This window comes from Epinephelus moara, chromosome 7 (assembly GCF_006386435.1).
Source record: "Epinephelus moara isolate mb chromosome 7, YSFRI_EMoa_1.0, whole genome shotgun sequence".
Taxonomy (NCBI): domain Eukaryota; kingdom Metazoa; phylum Chordata; class Actinopteri; order Perciformes; family Serranidae; genus Epinephelus; species Epinephelus moara.
In genome coordinates, this window is record NC_065512.1 from 13,596,409 (window position 1) to 13,612,414 (window position 16,006).

General features: G+C 41.3%; 1 protein-coding gene across 1 annotated transcript; it reads right to left on the minus strand.

The window, feature by feature from the left end:
- Positions 1–3,353: 3,353 nt before the first annotated feature.
- On the minus strand, positions 3,354–15,464 carry cdc16 (cell division cycle 16 homolog (S. cerevisiae)). The gene is made up of 18 exons (XM_050049061.1): positions 15,264–15,464; positions 15,025–15,079; positions 14,658–14,755; positions 14,478–14,516; positions 13,768–13,908; positions 11,733–11,892; positions 11,514–11,608; positions 11,211–11,344; positions 10,107–10,186; positions 9,967–10,016; positions 9,806–9,879; positions 9,584–9,709; positions 9,304–9,456; positions 8,653–8,716; positions 8,469–8,530; positions 5,823–5,958; positions 5,265–5,355; positions 3,354–4,187 (listed from the first exon to the last, which is right to left on the minus strand). Exons 1-18 carry the CDS (start codon positions 15,309–15,311, stop codon positions 3,934–3,936), a joined length of 1,860 nt encoding a protein of 619 aa, XP_049905018.1. The 5' UTR covers positions 15,312–15,464; the 3' UTR covers positions 3,354–3,933.
- Positions 15,465–16,006: the final 542 nt, after the last annotated feature.

The window sequence follows — 16,006 nt, forward strand, 5'->3', positions numbered from 1 at the left end:
ACTCTGTCTGAATACATTGCTCTTCTTAATGGGTTCAATTGACTATTTAATCTGCAATTTCCTATGACCTGTATCCCAAACACACACCATGTGAAACTGTACGTGGGCAACTGTGCCCTCAATGGGTATGGACTAGAGATAATAATAAAATAAAAAGGTAGGTCTTGAGTTTGCTTTTTAAACATCAACATCTCTGTGGCCCTCAGGTCTGCAGGCAGGCTGTCCTGTGCAGAGTTAAGTTTTATGTGAGAATATGATTATTGGAGTGAGTTTGGTTAATCTACATTTTGTGAACTGGTAAGTGCAAGTACATAAAGTGTGTTGGGCTCAGTGGTAGTTATCGAGATTTGTAAGATCAGCCTTTCACACAGAAGAGCTTGACTCATTTTGACAAAATAAATAACTAAAAGATAGATGAATGAAAATGGATAAAATGTTTGTAGCAATTAAAGCCTCACAAATTCAAATTAGGACTACTTGATGAGCTTTAAGGCCTTATATTGAATTAGCATTTTAAGACCTTTGAAGGACCTGAAGACACCCTGAATGTTTCCTTCTGAATGTATAAAGTGGCAGAAAATGGGAATACTAGAGTAAAGTACAAGCACCTCACCAAGTACCTTATTGTACCTAAGTACAGTACTTGAGTAAATGTAGGCTACCTCGTTACTTTCCACCCTTGTCTACAGCCTCCCTGACTTCTGATAATATTCATATTAAAACATAATGTGCAACTTGTCAAATTCAACCACCGCATGCAACAGGGACACTACCTTAGTAAATGGTTCTGCACTGTCTTTTAAATGCCACAATCACATCCATAACACTTACTTAAGAGACACGTTTATTTAAAGATCAAACATCGGTGTGTTGCGCACTGACCCTCCGCTGCATCACTGCGTAAACGTAGAAGGGTAATAAACATTTTTTTCCGACTCCCACTTGTTGTGCTCATCAATAAATGTCCCAGTGTCTGTCCATCACTGCAGGCTGGAGTCACTTAAGCGCTCCCCTCAGTGTCACCGTGCAGCTCCGGAGTCTGGCTGCGGGGCTTCGTGCTGAACTGGTCCGAGCTGTGAGAGCTGCCCGCGGGGCTCCAGCACTCAGGGTAGGACTGACTCACCGACCGCCCGTGGACGTCTCTGCAGGGAACTGGGGACGAATAAACAAGGTAAACAAAACTAACTTTACAAATAGAAAAAAATCTGTGCACATGAATCTTCTCAAATGCATCTTACAGCAGTTTTAAGGCTGGATCACTGTGCGTAAAAGCCTGGTGGATACCATAAACTCACCATTGAGGAAAGCCTGCTTGCCACTGCAGCTCTCCACACACAGCCGAGGTCTCTCTGGTGTGGACACGGAGCTCTTCAGGCTGGGGACAAAAGTAGAGCAGGTGTCCAGGTCCCGGCAGACCTTGTCCTGGGAGTAAATGACGGCCGACTTAGACGGAGTACAGCCCATCTCTCCTCAGGTTACTACAGCAGCTCTCCATTTGGGAAATAAAGGTCCAGGAGGTGAAGGGGAGATGACTGTATGTGGTGTGTGGATGCGAGAGAAGGGATGGAGAGGAGCTGTGAGGCTGGGAGAGATCACTCCTCCCCTAAACTGGGGCATGACATTTGAGAGGTTGGTCTGAGCTCCAGTCTGTTTCATGCTGCATGTACTTCACTCTGAACGTTTTTTTCTTTGGAGGGATTGTATTGTTATTATTATGGCTTCACTGCACATGAACTGCGAACAGCAATGGATCCACTGGTTAAAAAGTGTTGAAAGTCTATTTGGTTTTGTTCTATAACTACTAATAACTATATTATATATGGGCACATATGAAATCAGGGTTCCCACACTGTCTCCAACAAATTCATGACCTTTCAAGGATTTTCCAGGTCCAGTTCCCTCAAATTTATGGACCTGACATGGCCTAGTTTAAGCATGGAAAAAGGTTATCCATCTATCCATCCATTTTCATCGCTTATCCAGGGCCAGGCCGCAGGGACACCAGGCCAAGCAAAGCACCCCAGACGCCCCTCTCCCCAGCAACACTTCCCAGCTCCTCCTGGGGGACCCCAAGGTGTTCCCAGGTCAGATGAGATATGCAATCCCTCCAGTGTGTTCTGGGTCTGCCCCGGGGCCTCCTACCTGTAGGACGAGCCTAAAACCTGGAGGTGCCCAGGAGGCATCCTGATCAGATGCCCAAACCACTTCAGCTGACCCCTTTCAACGAGGAGCAGCAGCTCTACTCCAGATGTCCGAGCTCCTTGCCCTATCTCTAAGGCTGAGCCCAGACACCCCACGGAGGAAACTTTCCACCGCGTGTATCCGCGATCTTATTCTTTCGGTCACACGCATAGGTGACTTTCTGGCTCAGCTCTCTCTTCACCACAACGGTCCGACACAGCGCCTGCACCACTGCAGAGGCTACACCAAAATGCTGATCCATCTCATGCTCCTTTCTACCCTCACTCGTGAACAACACCCCAAGATACTTGAACTCCTTCGCTTGAGGCAGTAACTCTCTCCCAACCCAGAGGGGGCAACCCACCGGTTTCCGGCAGAGAAACATGGCCTCACCAATTTCCTGTTAAAACACTGAGAATTTCTATGAGAACTACCAGACTTTACAGAAGCTTAAAGACAGACAGAGGGGGCTGACTGTGTGAACACTTCTCAATTGTGCAGTGTTACAGTGATGACAAACAATATCAAGAGAACTTATGTTTCTAATTTTTCACAAATATATAAATTCGAGCAGCTTCAATGAGCCTTGTCTATTTACGTCTATTTTAAAAAATTTCGCTACTGTAAAGATGGTCTTGTTTCGTAAAACTGGGCTGTGTATGCAGCAGAAAGATGCATACTTTTGAAACTGGTGCTACATGACCAGAGAAAGCTTTGCTTTTGCTCAAGAGGTAGAAAATCTACAACCACCAGAATGCACTAAACTGCACTGAGCCAATAAACACTCCTGCTGGTGGGTGATGTAATGCAAGCTCGTCAGTTATGACACAGGAAATAATATGTCAACTGGCTGGTAACAGACGATCACGACTTACATTTAAACTGTAAGCTAAACTATGTTTATGAAGACACTTTAGGAAAGACATGAATTAACAGGATCTTGGGTCATATTTGATCAACACTGCTTAGTTTTACCAACATCCCAAGAGACAGTGAAAATCAGCTGGATAACACGATTTGAGCTGAGAGATGAGCAGGGAGATCTGGGTGCTGGTAAGATGGAGGGAAGTTTGACAAAGCTCATTTACACAAACTACCCACATTGTTATGATACAAAGCTTGGTGAAAATCGACAAAGCATCTTTTCAACACAAAACACAGATATGTTAGGATCTGTTAAGATAAATGCATGGTTTATTGTAGGAATTTCCAAGAATAGTTTTAACCAAAAACTGCTTGTAATTAGCTGGCTCTTTATTCAACTTGTAAATCCACAGGTTAAGCAACACGGAGGGTCCTGCCACAGGCAGTAATAAGTGACTTTAGTCTTTGAGACGTGATCTGAGGTGTGCAGCTGTGTTTGCTCTGTTCAGTCAGGTGTCAGAGGGCCACATGGTGCCAGTGTCTCCAGGCTCAACCCAAGGTCCAATGCTACACCAAGTACTCCACCCCTTCACCAAGGCACGTGTTAATTCCCCTTTTAAAGTGCATTCTTGCTAAAGTAATATGATGTACAGCAGGAGCTGTAAACAAATTCACACACACTTTTACTCAGGAAGGTCACAACAGCATCTTCTATGTTTTGTCACTTACAGAAACAATCATATCTAACGCACAACAGGGGGAATCCACAGGAAACCTTTGGTGGAGGACCGGTGCCGAAGTTTTGGTGTGACAGTCGTCCTTGGGCCTGGATGTGTGTCCCTATGACAACCTGCTGCTACGACAGTTCCACCTCCTGACAGGATGAGATCACGTGCTGGTGTCCGACAAGGTGTCTAACATCACGTCGCTCTCGTACATATCGCACTCGAGGGTTAAAGAGAGTCGCAGAGGCGTCTCCAGCATCATCTTGTCCTGATTTGAAAGTGGCGTCTCCAAGGACGTGATGCTGGTGTCCTCCAACCTCGGGGTGGCGAGAAGTTCACTGGGCTCTGATGTGTTGAGCATCTTCATCAGCGCTGGAGTGTTCAAGCTGCCTCGCACCTTGTCGTTGATGTCTGTGCCTTTATGGAAACAAATAACACATCACTGTACAGGTCTAAAATATCAGCTGCTTTTTCAGAACATATATTTGAACATTTGCAACTAAAGGAATATTTTGGCTGAAATTCTTAACCGTCTGAGGATAGTTTTTACTCCTCTGTATGATAGAACATATCAGCAGCAGCTAACATACAACACCAAGCCATTAAACGATCTCAACAATCTTGAATAAACACTAAAATGGCTTAACTCTGTTGTTAAACCCCTTTAATAACTATTGAGTGACGTTAGTCATGTGATACTAACAGTAGGCTTGTCCCTGTGTGTTTGACTCTGTCCCAGGCGTGGAGCTTGTCTCATGTCTCATGATTAGGGCTGCCCCCGACTAAGAATTTTTCTAGTCGACCAACAGTCATCATTTAGGGCCATTAGTCGACTAGTCGCCTGCATGTTTACCATATTAATTTAATTATTAAATGATATATTTTGGGCGGGGCAACACAATGGTTTGAGTTGAAGGTGTGAGAAAGAATAGTATCAGTAACATTGTTAACACTGTGCTACATTACAGAGAAATACAAAACCGTACTAATGAACCTTCATTAATATAGGCCTATATTTTATCTACAAGTGCACGTCACACACTGAGCGAGCCGCCTGTTAATGACGCTGTGGGCTAATGGGCATGTAGCTACTTCCATGTTTCAGATGATACGTCATGTTTGTAGTCGACCAATGAAGATGAGTTTACATATCACCTTGGGTTCGTCCTTCACCTTCTCAAAATGATCCCACACTTTGGATTTCCTGCCCGACATGTTATTAACTAGCCTGTGGAATAACCGCAGGTACCAGCCCTGGAAATTAACCTGACTCCTGTCTGACTGCTGAGCGTGGACACTTCCTGTGTCTGTCCTTTCAAATTAAATTCACACACGGTCCAGTCGTATAGGTTTGGATTTGTTTTGACAAGGTGCAGCTCCTAATAGATTTTCTTTTTTTTTTTGCTTCTGCGACTAAGCGACCAGTAAAAAAAAAAAAAAAAAAATTGACTCAGTGTGCAAAGGCCTTTGAACTGCAGTATAGCTGTATCCTACCTATATAGGCATCTGTGTCACCGATGTACATCTCAATACAGTGTCCAAGCATCGTTACAGAGAAAGTGTCGTCCCTTTTCAGTCCAAGTGCCTGCACAGGAAGACACCAAACCAATGTCAAGTATTTGTCATAAAAACATACCTGGTGGCATGAAGAAAAATCAAGCAACCAATCACAGATAATGCTTGAGTGTAACCCTTCTTTTAAGTCCAATATCACAAAAAACCTTAACTATACAATATCTTTGTCTATTTAGTCTTAAATTTAATGACATCTTACAGCTGATGGTGTTTACTTGCACTTCTAAGTACTTGTTATTTGTTTAGTCAAGGAGCTGATTTTTATGTTTATTCTTTCACAAAGACAGCAAACTTTTCAACAACACTCTTCTCTGTTCTCCTTTTAAACTTCTGCCGTCCAAGGTTACTCCTATTCCTTCTGGCACTCTCAGAGGAGGCCATCAGCTTGCATTTATTGGCAGTTCTTGCTAAATACTCACACTCAAGGTTTCTATGCAAGAAACAAAACACTTATAAACTAAAGCAAAGGCACAATACCGTATGAAAGTAGTCAATAGCACTCTCAAAGTCGCCCATGAGGCTGTGCACGTATCCTATGGCAGCGTAGGTGGAGGCGTGCTGAGGGATTAACACCAGAGCCTGGCGGTGGTACTCCAGTGCCTGGTCGTACTTTCTACAGAAACAAACACCACAAGTACAAGTTCATATCAACAAATTCAACAATATTTCATGGACAAATGAACAATACGTCAATATTATTCTGATATCCTGACACAAGACTAGATGTCAAATTAGATTTTGGACACTGTTTTATTGTCAGTGTTGTCTTTTCCTGGTTTTAAAGGCTGCATTACAGTAAAGTGATGTAATTATCTGAACTTACCAGACTGTTCTATTATTTGCCTTTACCCACTCAGTCATTGTATCAACATTAATGATGATTATTTCTCAAAAACCTCATTGTGTCAACCCTATAATATCGTCCTAATCTGGTCAAAAAATATTGTGATATCGGATTTTCTCCACACTGCCCAGCCCTAGCAAAAATATGACGAAATACATTTTATCAAATAGTACGTTTGAAAGAAGTAAATCACTGTTCAGTGATAGAATAAGATTTTCATGATTGTTTAGTGACGGAATAAGGTCAAATACAGCTGGTATATCTTGACTAACATGGCCGTTTTGATTCAGAGCACCCATAAGCCACTATCATCCATGTGCAGAGAGCCAACAGTTTACAAACACACTCAAAATGACAGGTTCCCAACAGAGCATTATGTCCGAATTCAGTTATAACCTTTTTGAAAAACGTGAAGAGAACCGTTATAATCTGTTCAACCCTTTTTAAAAGTTGCAGCCAAAGGTAGCAACACAACAACACACATAACCTTTGTACAGTAATGATTATTAAGTGACTTAAGTGTGCTTTGATGCTATGTGACAGTCATCTTACCTATTCAAACTGAGCTAATTATTTTTTTTTTTACCAAAGGCACTTACAGTTTTCATATCAGCAAAGGCCCAGCTGTGATTTCCTATGTTTACGTTACAGCATGGTTACGTTGATGACGCACCAACAGTTTACGTCAGGCGATCTCCCTATATGAATGGTAACCCTCTTTCTACATAAAAACAACCACTTGTCCACACACTGTGCGAGCCCCTTGTATCTATCGAGAGGTGGCTATGCATAATTCATCAAAGGGTCTTTTCATTAATTCTCAATGACGGCCCTACCTGAATGACTGCAACAGAACAAGTGGATACACCTCTGAAAATAGCTTGTAGGAGAAAGGCGAAAGAAAATAAGACAAGGAGGGGAATGTACAAATGAGAGAGAACCCTCTCCAATCGTCTTTAATGAGACACTCAGGGTAAATTTAGCCTCCCGTACTAGTGCTATACGTGGTAACTCAAAGAAGACCGTGAGATCCATGATGCTGTTTATAGAAGAGCTGCAAGTGCAACTGACTCCCAGTGGGCCTAATTAAGACCATTCATTCAAACACAAACTGCACTGTAATGCCTGGGCCACACTGCCTGCGTGAGCAGTGCGTGACGAGTGCGTTACATGGTGTTTACGCAGACAGTGATGCTGATGCAGAGCAGCCTGCTGATAAAACTACTATATTTCCGCAATTAAAAGCCATACTCCATAAATTTATGGAGCCATGCAAGCCACTACGTTGTCAACTAGAATTACTGCCTTGCAGTTGTATGCCTCCGCGAACCCGTCAAGTTGCAGCTATAATTAACATTCACGCCTGTGAAAACATGGATGCTTCACACACCTCTTACCCTGGCAGAGGCACCCGAGATTAGTGTCACCAATTACCGTATGAATTCCTGAGTTATGGCCAAAAACATGTTTTGTAAAGTCACAGTGACCTTGACCTTTGACCACCAACTTCTAATCAGTTTATCCTTGACTCAAAGTGAATGTTTAGGCCAAATTTGAAGAAATTCCCATAAGTTGTTCTGGAGAAATCGCATTCACGAGAATGTGATGGGTCACGATGACCTTGACCTTTAACCACCAAAATCTAATCAGTTCATCATTGAGTCCAAGTGAACTTTGGTGCCAAGTTTGGAAAAAGTCCCTCATGGCTTTCTTAAGTTATTGCATTCATGAAATAGGACATTCCAGTGGTCCCCAAGGGCCCAGTGACCTTGACCTTTGACCACCAAATTCTAATCAGTTCATTCCAGAGTCCAAGTAGGTGTTTGTGCCAAATTTGAAGAAATTCCCTCAAGGTGTTCTTGAGATATCTGGTTCACAAGAATGGGACTGATGGATAAACAACTGAAAACATAATGCCTCAATAAAAAGCCTTGTGTTAACAAATTAAGGGATTCTGTTCGGAGAAATGTTGTCAGAGGACTTTCAGTCTGACACAGAATCAGGAAATGTTGAGTTAAAAATAAATATTTGGATTTTATCCTATGTCTGTAACAGATAAAGACATTAAAACGGCAGTGCAAGGTAGTATGATATCAATATAATTATCAAAAGACCACTGTTACTGTCTATTTTTGCGGAAAACCCTGTGCGTCATGCTGGAAAAAAAGGCTCCTATTCTCTAGATGTTCTGCAACTGAGCAGCACTGCTCACACTGGCAGTGTGGCTGCTCTAACCTGTTAAAAGAAATAATACAGGGTAAAACTGGCTCCATACTTACTTCAATTTCCGACACACATGCCCCAAGTTGTTTAACAAAGGCTCCCATTTGTCCACAGTGACCTTAAATTTAAAGAAAAATAACAAAAAGCATATTGAGAAACTCTTACAGAGACTTGCTCATGTTCTCAAGACATTCATCATTCACATATTCATACTATTTCAGTTAAATAAAAAGACGCTACCTCATTCCCTATGGCTTTGATCTTCTCCATTGCATCAAGGAACAACCTCTCTGCGGTCTTCCAGCTAAAACAGAGGACATGAGAAACATATGTATTTGTGCAATCTGTGGCTGTTTCCTTGCTTTAAAATATCAATACCCAGAATACAGAGAAAAAAGTGCTTATCATTTTTATCTGATTCTGCAAAGTTCTTAGGTATCTAGTTTCTTCATCCCCCACAAATCAAAATAAAGCTACCTGTATGGCTAGATAGCAAAGGGGTTATTTCAGAGAACATGTCCCTTTGTAATCTGACACTATGAGGGATAGTTAAAATCTTTACTATGAGATGGTAATGCAATGTAAATGACAGTCATTGCATGTAAATCTTTGAGGTAGCAACAAGACTGCCAAACAGACATGAACAGAAACAGGTTCCACACTTGGCCAGTCAAGTTATTGGTCATTCAGTGATTTCATTTCGGTTGTTGACAGTCGCTTTTGAGGCTGGTACAGAACATGAAGTTCATATTTTACTCCTGACTCCTCCAGCTTTTACAAATACCACCGCTTTGTGCCAACATCAGTTTGTGCTGCCAATTACATTTATACTACCTTTGTCAAACTAGAGGCCTCAGTGTTATTGTGTGTGTTTGTGGCTGCATGACTCACTCTCCGTTTTGGAAGGCAACGACCGCCACCTCGTGTATGACAAATGGGTCCTCTGGAGCGATACTGAGAGCCTGGCTGAAGAAACGTTCTGCCAGCTTGGAGTTGTTAGTCAGACCGTACTCCAGGCCGATGTAAAGCATGGGTAAGTGACACCTGCGGGAGACATTGGTTGTCACAAGTGTCATTAAAAATGGCAAAATTGTCAGCTAAAAGGTCACCCATTTATAAAGGCTTCATATGTGGAGCTGAGAACTCCAGGACCTGTCAGTCATGTACCTACCCTTTCATCAGCTGAGCGGCAGTGAAGTAGGCAGCCATGGCTTGGTCATGCTCACTCTCCACTGCAAATGAATGACCATAGGCAATCCATGCAGGACCATACGTCCTCTCCAGCGTAGTGGCTTTGCTACAGGAGACATATAATAACCAATATGTATATAAACAGCCTGTAATGTGGCCTTAAACAGAATGTACTTTCTTTTGAGCGTGTGCAAATACAAACCTAAGGTATCGCCGAGCATGTTCGTTTTTATGGCCGACCATGAGATAATAGCACCCGACAGCAAACCAGGAAACCTGATAAAACGTTTTTATTTGGTTATGATGTACTGGAAATGAGGCAAACAGGGAAATGGATGGATGGGGGGAAGATGCAACACTTACTGGGTTGTTGGGATACAAGTCTACAAGTTTGTGTGAGAGGTAAAATAGCTCTGCAGGGGCAAAAACGCAAAAAGCTTAATAAGAAAAATTAATCAATCATAATAATTCACAACTAAATCAGCGGTTGATATGTATTTTACCATTTGCTTTTCCAAGCTCCACCAGAGTTCCTATGTGGACTGGTAAACAGTTGGCATGGAAGGGGTCTTTGACCATCACCCTGAAATAGAAAAACAAATTGCCCCCGGTGGGATTAATAAAGTCGTCTGAATCTGAATCTGACATAATTCACTTTGAGTAAAGAAGCAGCCTGCTTACTGTGTTCATTTTGGATTTTTTCTTACATGAAAACATGTAGAAAAACAATATAAAACTACTGTAATTCTATTTTTTTTTAACTTTATTTCTATGGCACAAGCCTCGCCTCTCAGGAACCCATCTGCTTCTAAGTGGCTACCTGAGGCTGGTGCTGCACGCACATCGAATTCATGCCTGGACAAAGAAAGTAATTTTCTTTGAATCAAACGCGTAGTCTCCTCAAAGCTTAGGGCTGCTCGTCATGGAGACAGAAAACGAATGGTGCTGTAAAGCCCCTGTGGTGAAAGCCGTCCTCGTCATGGTGGATTGATAATGCCCAGCGGTAATGTAATGCATCCGCAGCCTAATGAAAAAGCTCGGCCGTATTTTGAAACAGTCAATAAAATTCAATAAATAGTGAAGCTGTCCATTTCATTACTTTACATCACTTGTAATAAACACACAAATGTCAATTAGATGGTGACCCTCGTCAGAAATAAAGATAAAGAAAAAAAAAATGGCTATATGGATCAATTTGACCTGGACAGAGGTGATCACTGTACAAGTGACTCAGAGGTGTGTGGTTACATTACTGAAACACACACCTCTGATATCCTGTTCTTCCAATATGATGTGGACATTGGCACGAGTGGCTGCGGCCAGATTAAACAAGGAAGCATGTGAACAAGGTGATAAGGGATGAAACTGTCCATTAAGACTGAAATGTCACGTCCTGATTTTTGAACCACTTCTATTTAAAACCCTAAAATGCAGTGAGTGGTATCGTGCTCAAAGGCTTTAATGACACCACAGATGTGTGTTGGAAAAATTGAGAATCATCCTTGTCATATAATAACTCCCGATAAGACTCTGCATCATTTGCAGAACAATTAAATGCACACACACAAGCACACAAACAAACTGAGAGGAAACCTTGAGACACCTACATTGATGTGAGTTTGTAGCACATCTTGAAATCACAGTTATAATAATGCCTCTCAGCGAGAGACACCACTACATCCAGGTTGTCCTGAAGACCATTGACCATCTCTGGCACCACAAGGTCACTGGGCTTGTTGTACTGCAGAAGGAAGGAGAGGAAGAGTTTGTTTATGTATGTGTGTGAAAGGTGGGTGCAGGGTGTAAATGTGAGTAGGTGGGGAAGGAGATGAAGCAAGGAAGGCAGAGTAAGGTGACAGGACAAAGCCATACAAAATAATTCTCAAAACTAAATGCAGAGCACCACCTACCTTCTTTAACTTGTTCTCAAATAGGAAGTGTAACAGCTCCTCCTCTTCCTCAGTGCACTGTTGACTCAAAGGAAGAGAGTCGAGGAAGTCTTTTTCTATTGAAAAATTACAACAACACATTTCACATATTTTACAAATCACTGAAACGATCATAAATGGCACATATATGTAGGAAATTTATGGGCTAGAGTGCACATCACCGCCACAGATCAGCCTCACCTTCTTGTGCAGTCAACATGTGGTGAGACGTTAAAAGGTCAAAGGCTTCAAAGCAATACACATCCAGTTTCAAGGCCTCTTTGTAGCTGGAGGTGGCCAGTGGTCTGTTGTCCATGGCATCATAGATCTTGCCCCGCAGGAGGCAGATGGAGCTACTGATCTGAGATATTTAAAAGAGAGAATAAGGAGAACTGAGAGAAAGCAGACGACAGAGTCTCTAGTAAATGCTCATAATATAACTTAATAACTTCATGTCATTTTAAAGCTTCATCAATGACATTAACAAAACTGGACCAGGAATTTAAAACAGCCAGCGGACTGCATGTACAGCACTTTTCTAGTCTCAGCGATAGTGACCTCTGTGTGCAGCATTCATCCATTCACACATAAATCATGTCGATAGCAGGGACGAGGGATTGAACCATCAGCCCTCTGATTAGTGGACAGCTCTACCTCCTGAGCCACAGCCAACTCAAACAACTCTCCTATCGTGATATTAGTGTTGTCATGATACTGCAATTTCTAACTTTTATAAAAAAATGTTTAAATATTTTATACGACTTTTGATACCATGGGGAAAACTGATACAGAGGACCTAAAATATTACATTTTCTATTAACAGATCAATGTCACAAGGCTATAACATAACAAAAAACTAAAAGAGCAGCTAGTGCAGGTTTATTGTTACTGCAGAAAATATGGATTGAAACCGTTTCAAATATTCAGAATCGCTATGTATTGACAAATCGATGATTTCTGACAACACTCCCTGATGGTAGCGTTGGATGATAGTTTATGCCGACGTTATATTTCACATAACTTGCTTGCTCAAAATCACATCTGCTGACCTCAACTGTTACTACAATGACAGCTGCACAATATTGGATTTTTTGCTGATATCCGATATGCCAATATGTAACAATTCATTTGACCGATAACCAATACAGTATCGATATATCCACTTTTTTCCGACCTAATTTAAGTGATCATCAAGTCTCTTCTGTAGTGGAATTAACATCATATGATGCATGCATACTCTTATCGTGACGGCCCACCAGCAGAGGGAGACATGTAATACAATGCTTTTCAGTGTATGTAATATTCATTCATTGTGCAAAATAGGAAAAAGCATGTTGGCCAATTCTGATAGTTCCTTTTAAAGCCAATATCAGCCGATACCGATGACACACCAAAACTACTGTGCTTCCCTAATTACAGTGGTTATACATGGCCATGTCCAGAGCAAGACTTGAATCTTTTTCAACCACTACATAAAATTAATTATAATAATCTAGCCAGAACTGCAGGGACAACTGTGAGCAGGTGAACTCCATGACATAAAAGACAGCGAAGATTACTGCATCTAGTGTGTAGTGTTTTAACGTAGAAAAAGAAATCTGATGTCGAACTAGAAACAATGAACACATACGGCACTATTGTGGGTGAAAGGAATATCTAATAGTTCACTTATATGATGCTGTTTGTGAAAAAGTTTTCTTCTGTTAAAAAAAAAGATTGTTTTCAAATTCCTAGCTCGCAAATATGTTTTTGCAATGACTTAAACACTGCATGCCTATCACTATTGCTGTACAACTTTATCTATTCTGTAGGCCTTTCCTTTAATAAATTACAATCATTACTAATATTGGTTTTTAAACTTGTGAAAATAAAGTATGTATAGGGACTGCATGTGTAACACTGCATTTTAGAATTCTTGGAACCTTGTATATTCTCTACAATACAAAAGAAGGGTTAAACAATTGCAAGTGTGTATGATTTCTATCAACAAGGATAAAAAAAACTGTAGTTGGTGATGAGAGTACTTGTGGGAAGTGTAACTACATATGGCTGAAAAACAGTACATCCTCATATTTGCAGCAACAGCAAAAACAAGATGAGTCGTGAGGAACAGATAAATGCTGAGTAATAAGATTACATCACACAACACTGACAAACAAGACGGTCCAAAATCTTTCATCAAACTGGAGCGCCCAAAAGCGCCCAAGTGTACGCAGTACAAGCAGTTTAGACTTACAGAGGCAGGGGACATGTCCCAGTCCTTGGTTGACTCTGGTGTCCCGTTGTCCTCTTTCACGCTCCTGTCCAGCAGCTTCTTGCTTGCTGGCTCCTCCGAGTCCAGGATATCCAAGGCCTGCTGGAACTCTTTGGCAGCATACTGGACGAAACAGTCAGAAACAAATTATCTGGCAGGTTTCTCTAGATCAGGGGTGTCAAACATACGGCCTGTGGGCCAGGTTTCAGGAGCAAGTTAAACACTTCGTTGCCTACTTCTGGTAAAATTCTGCTTCAGAGGCTTTTCCACCCTGACCAGAATACAGGTCTCTGATATAACAATGAATACTTAGTGTGACCATGTTTAGAGATATTGAGCATTGCGCAAAAACAGCAGCTTAAATTCAAAAGAATCTGCATCAGGAAACGTATGGATAAATGCACATGTAATGACAGTGAGTAGTAGACTGACTGTGGAAAAACTGAGACATACTGTTGCAATTGCACTTATTTTTCTTTAGACACCTCAGGCTGTTCATTTGTTTTGTAAAAGGATGAACGTCTACAGAACTTGTAATTCTTTACAAAAAAAAGGGAAAATGTTGGAACTGATGGTAGTTAAATTGGGATCAAAATTGAGTTGTATGTGGCACGTGAACCAAAATGAGTTGACACCCCTGATCTAGATTATATTGTATTATATGACACAGTATATGTTTTAAAGTTACTTACATGGCACCTAGCAGCAAGATACTGACAAGCTCCGTACAACTGTGACAGAGAAGACAAGGCTTGTTTCAGACACACTCACACATACGTCCTTCACATTGATTAGATACATTAACCATTATGATTCAATTCCCAGCCAATAGCTTTGTGCATGTATACAACACACACATAACCTGCAATTACCTTGTCAAGTTTTCGTGAACGGAGGGCATGGGAGGCTCTGTGGTACTGTGAGGTCAAATAAAGGCACTGAGCTAGCCAGTAGATATCCTGTGGATCCTCTGCATGCAACACAAAGCGGTACATATCTGACGTTAGGGAGTCATCACTGACAGGCTGCACAACACTGTGGCAACTGTTGGCGAGCTACTGTCACCACCACCAGTAGTAAAAAGTTTATTTTCAGCTATGATTGTGCGTAACAATATAAGCAAAACACGGTTTATCTCCCTGCAAAACGCCAGTTCTCCAAACATTAGCTTTGTAACTTTAGCTGACAGTTTAGTAGGCTAACGTGTCGGCTAACATAAACAGCTCTAACGGTACTCACCGTGGGAAAGTGACGCTATCTTGTCGGCCCAAAACAGAGCACTTTGATACTGTTGCTGTAAACAAACACACAAAGACAAACAAAGAGTCACTCTGATATAAATTTATATTGTTGGTAGCTGTGTGGTAGCTTTAAGTTAGCCGGGAAGCCAAGCTATGACTGTTTACCATTGATGCTAGCTTGGCTCTCAAGCTAGCATTAGCTTGGAGCACAGAAAGTAAGATAGTAATAATTCTTACCTGGTCGATGTACTGCCGTACTCGCTTTCTCAGTCTGTCGAGATTCATTTTGATTTGTCTTTATTAAAATATCAGTTTGACTATCAAAAGCGTGTCATTCTTAGACACGGAGAAAAGCTGTGTATCAAACTATGCACAAAACAGTAGGTGCTAGCTTGCTAGCTGCGTAAAATCAAATCCGCGGCTTCTTTCTGCAACGAGTGTTCTGACAAATGGTGCCGTCAGGAAACTACACGACAGACAGTTCCGCGTTAAGCCGGGTCTTTCTTTTTTACTTCCGTGATATATCTAGCTGTAATATAACTTCATAAATATAAAGCGATATACACATTTACTTGATTTATTTATTTGTAATTAAAGAAACAATCTACAAAGGGTTATCATTGTGTTTATAAATATTAAAGGGGAACTACGCCTATTTTCAAAAGTCATATACATATAATTCCTTTGGTCCAAGACTGCTCAAAAATATTATGAACAACTCTCTCCCAAATCCAAAAACTACAGTGCTAAAACTCAAATTAGTGATGTCATAGGGTATCAAGTCTGGAGCTGCTCCATAGACAATGAATTGGGACAGATGTTCTACATTTGTAATTTGGGAACGTGGTGAGTTTGTAAAAAAAGAAAAAAACTATATTTTGAAGTAGAGTGTATTTCAGGCACAAAGCTTACACTTTGAGGTGCTGTTTCCTGCTGTGAAGGAGTGAATAACAGACCAACTACCTTGACGATATGGCCAA

What these genes read in the sequence shown, in the direction of transcription:
- cdc16 (XM_050049061.1), bottom strand. Translation starts at nt 15,311, where the DNA reads ATGAATCTCGACAGACTGAGAAAGCGAGTACGGCAGTACATCGACCAG. An exon ending in TACGGCAGTACATCGACCAG is followed by an intron (nt 15,080 to 15,263) that starts GTAAGAATTATT and finishes GTTTGTTTACAG; the next exon opens with CAACAGTATCAAAGTGCTCT. An exon ending in GGGACATGTCCCCTGCCTCT is followed by an intron (nt 11,893 to 13,767) that starts GTAAGTCTAAAC and finishes TAAATATCTCAG; the next exon opens with ATCAGTAGCTCCATCTGCCT.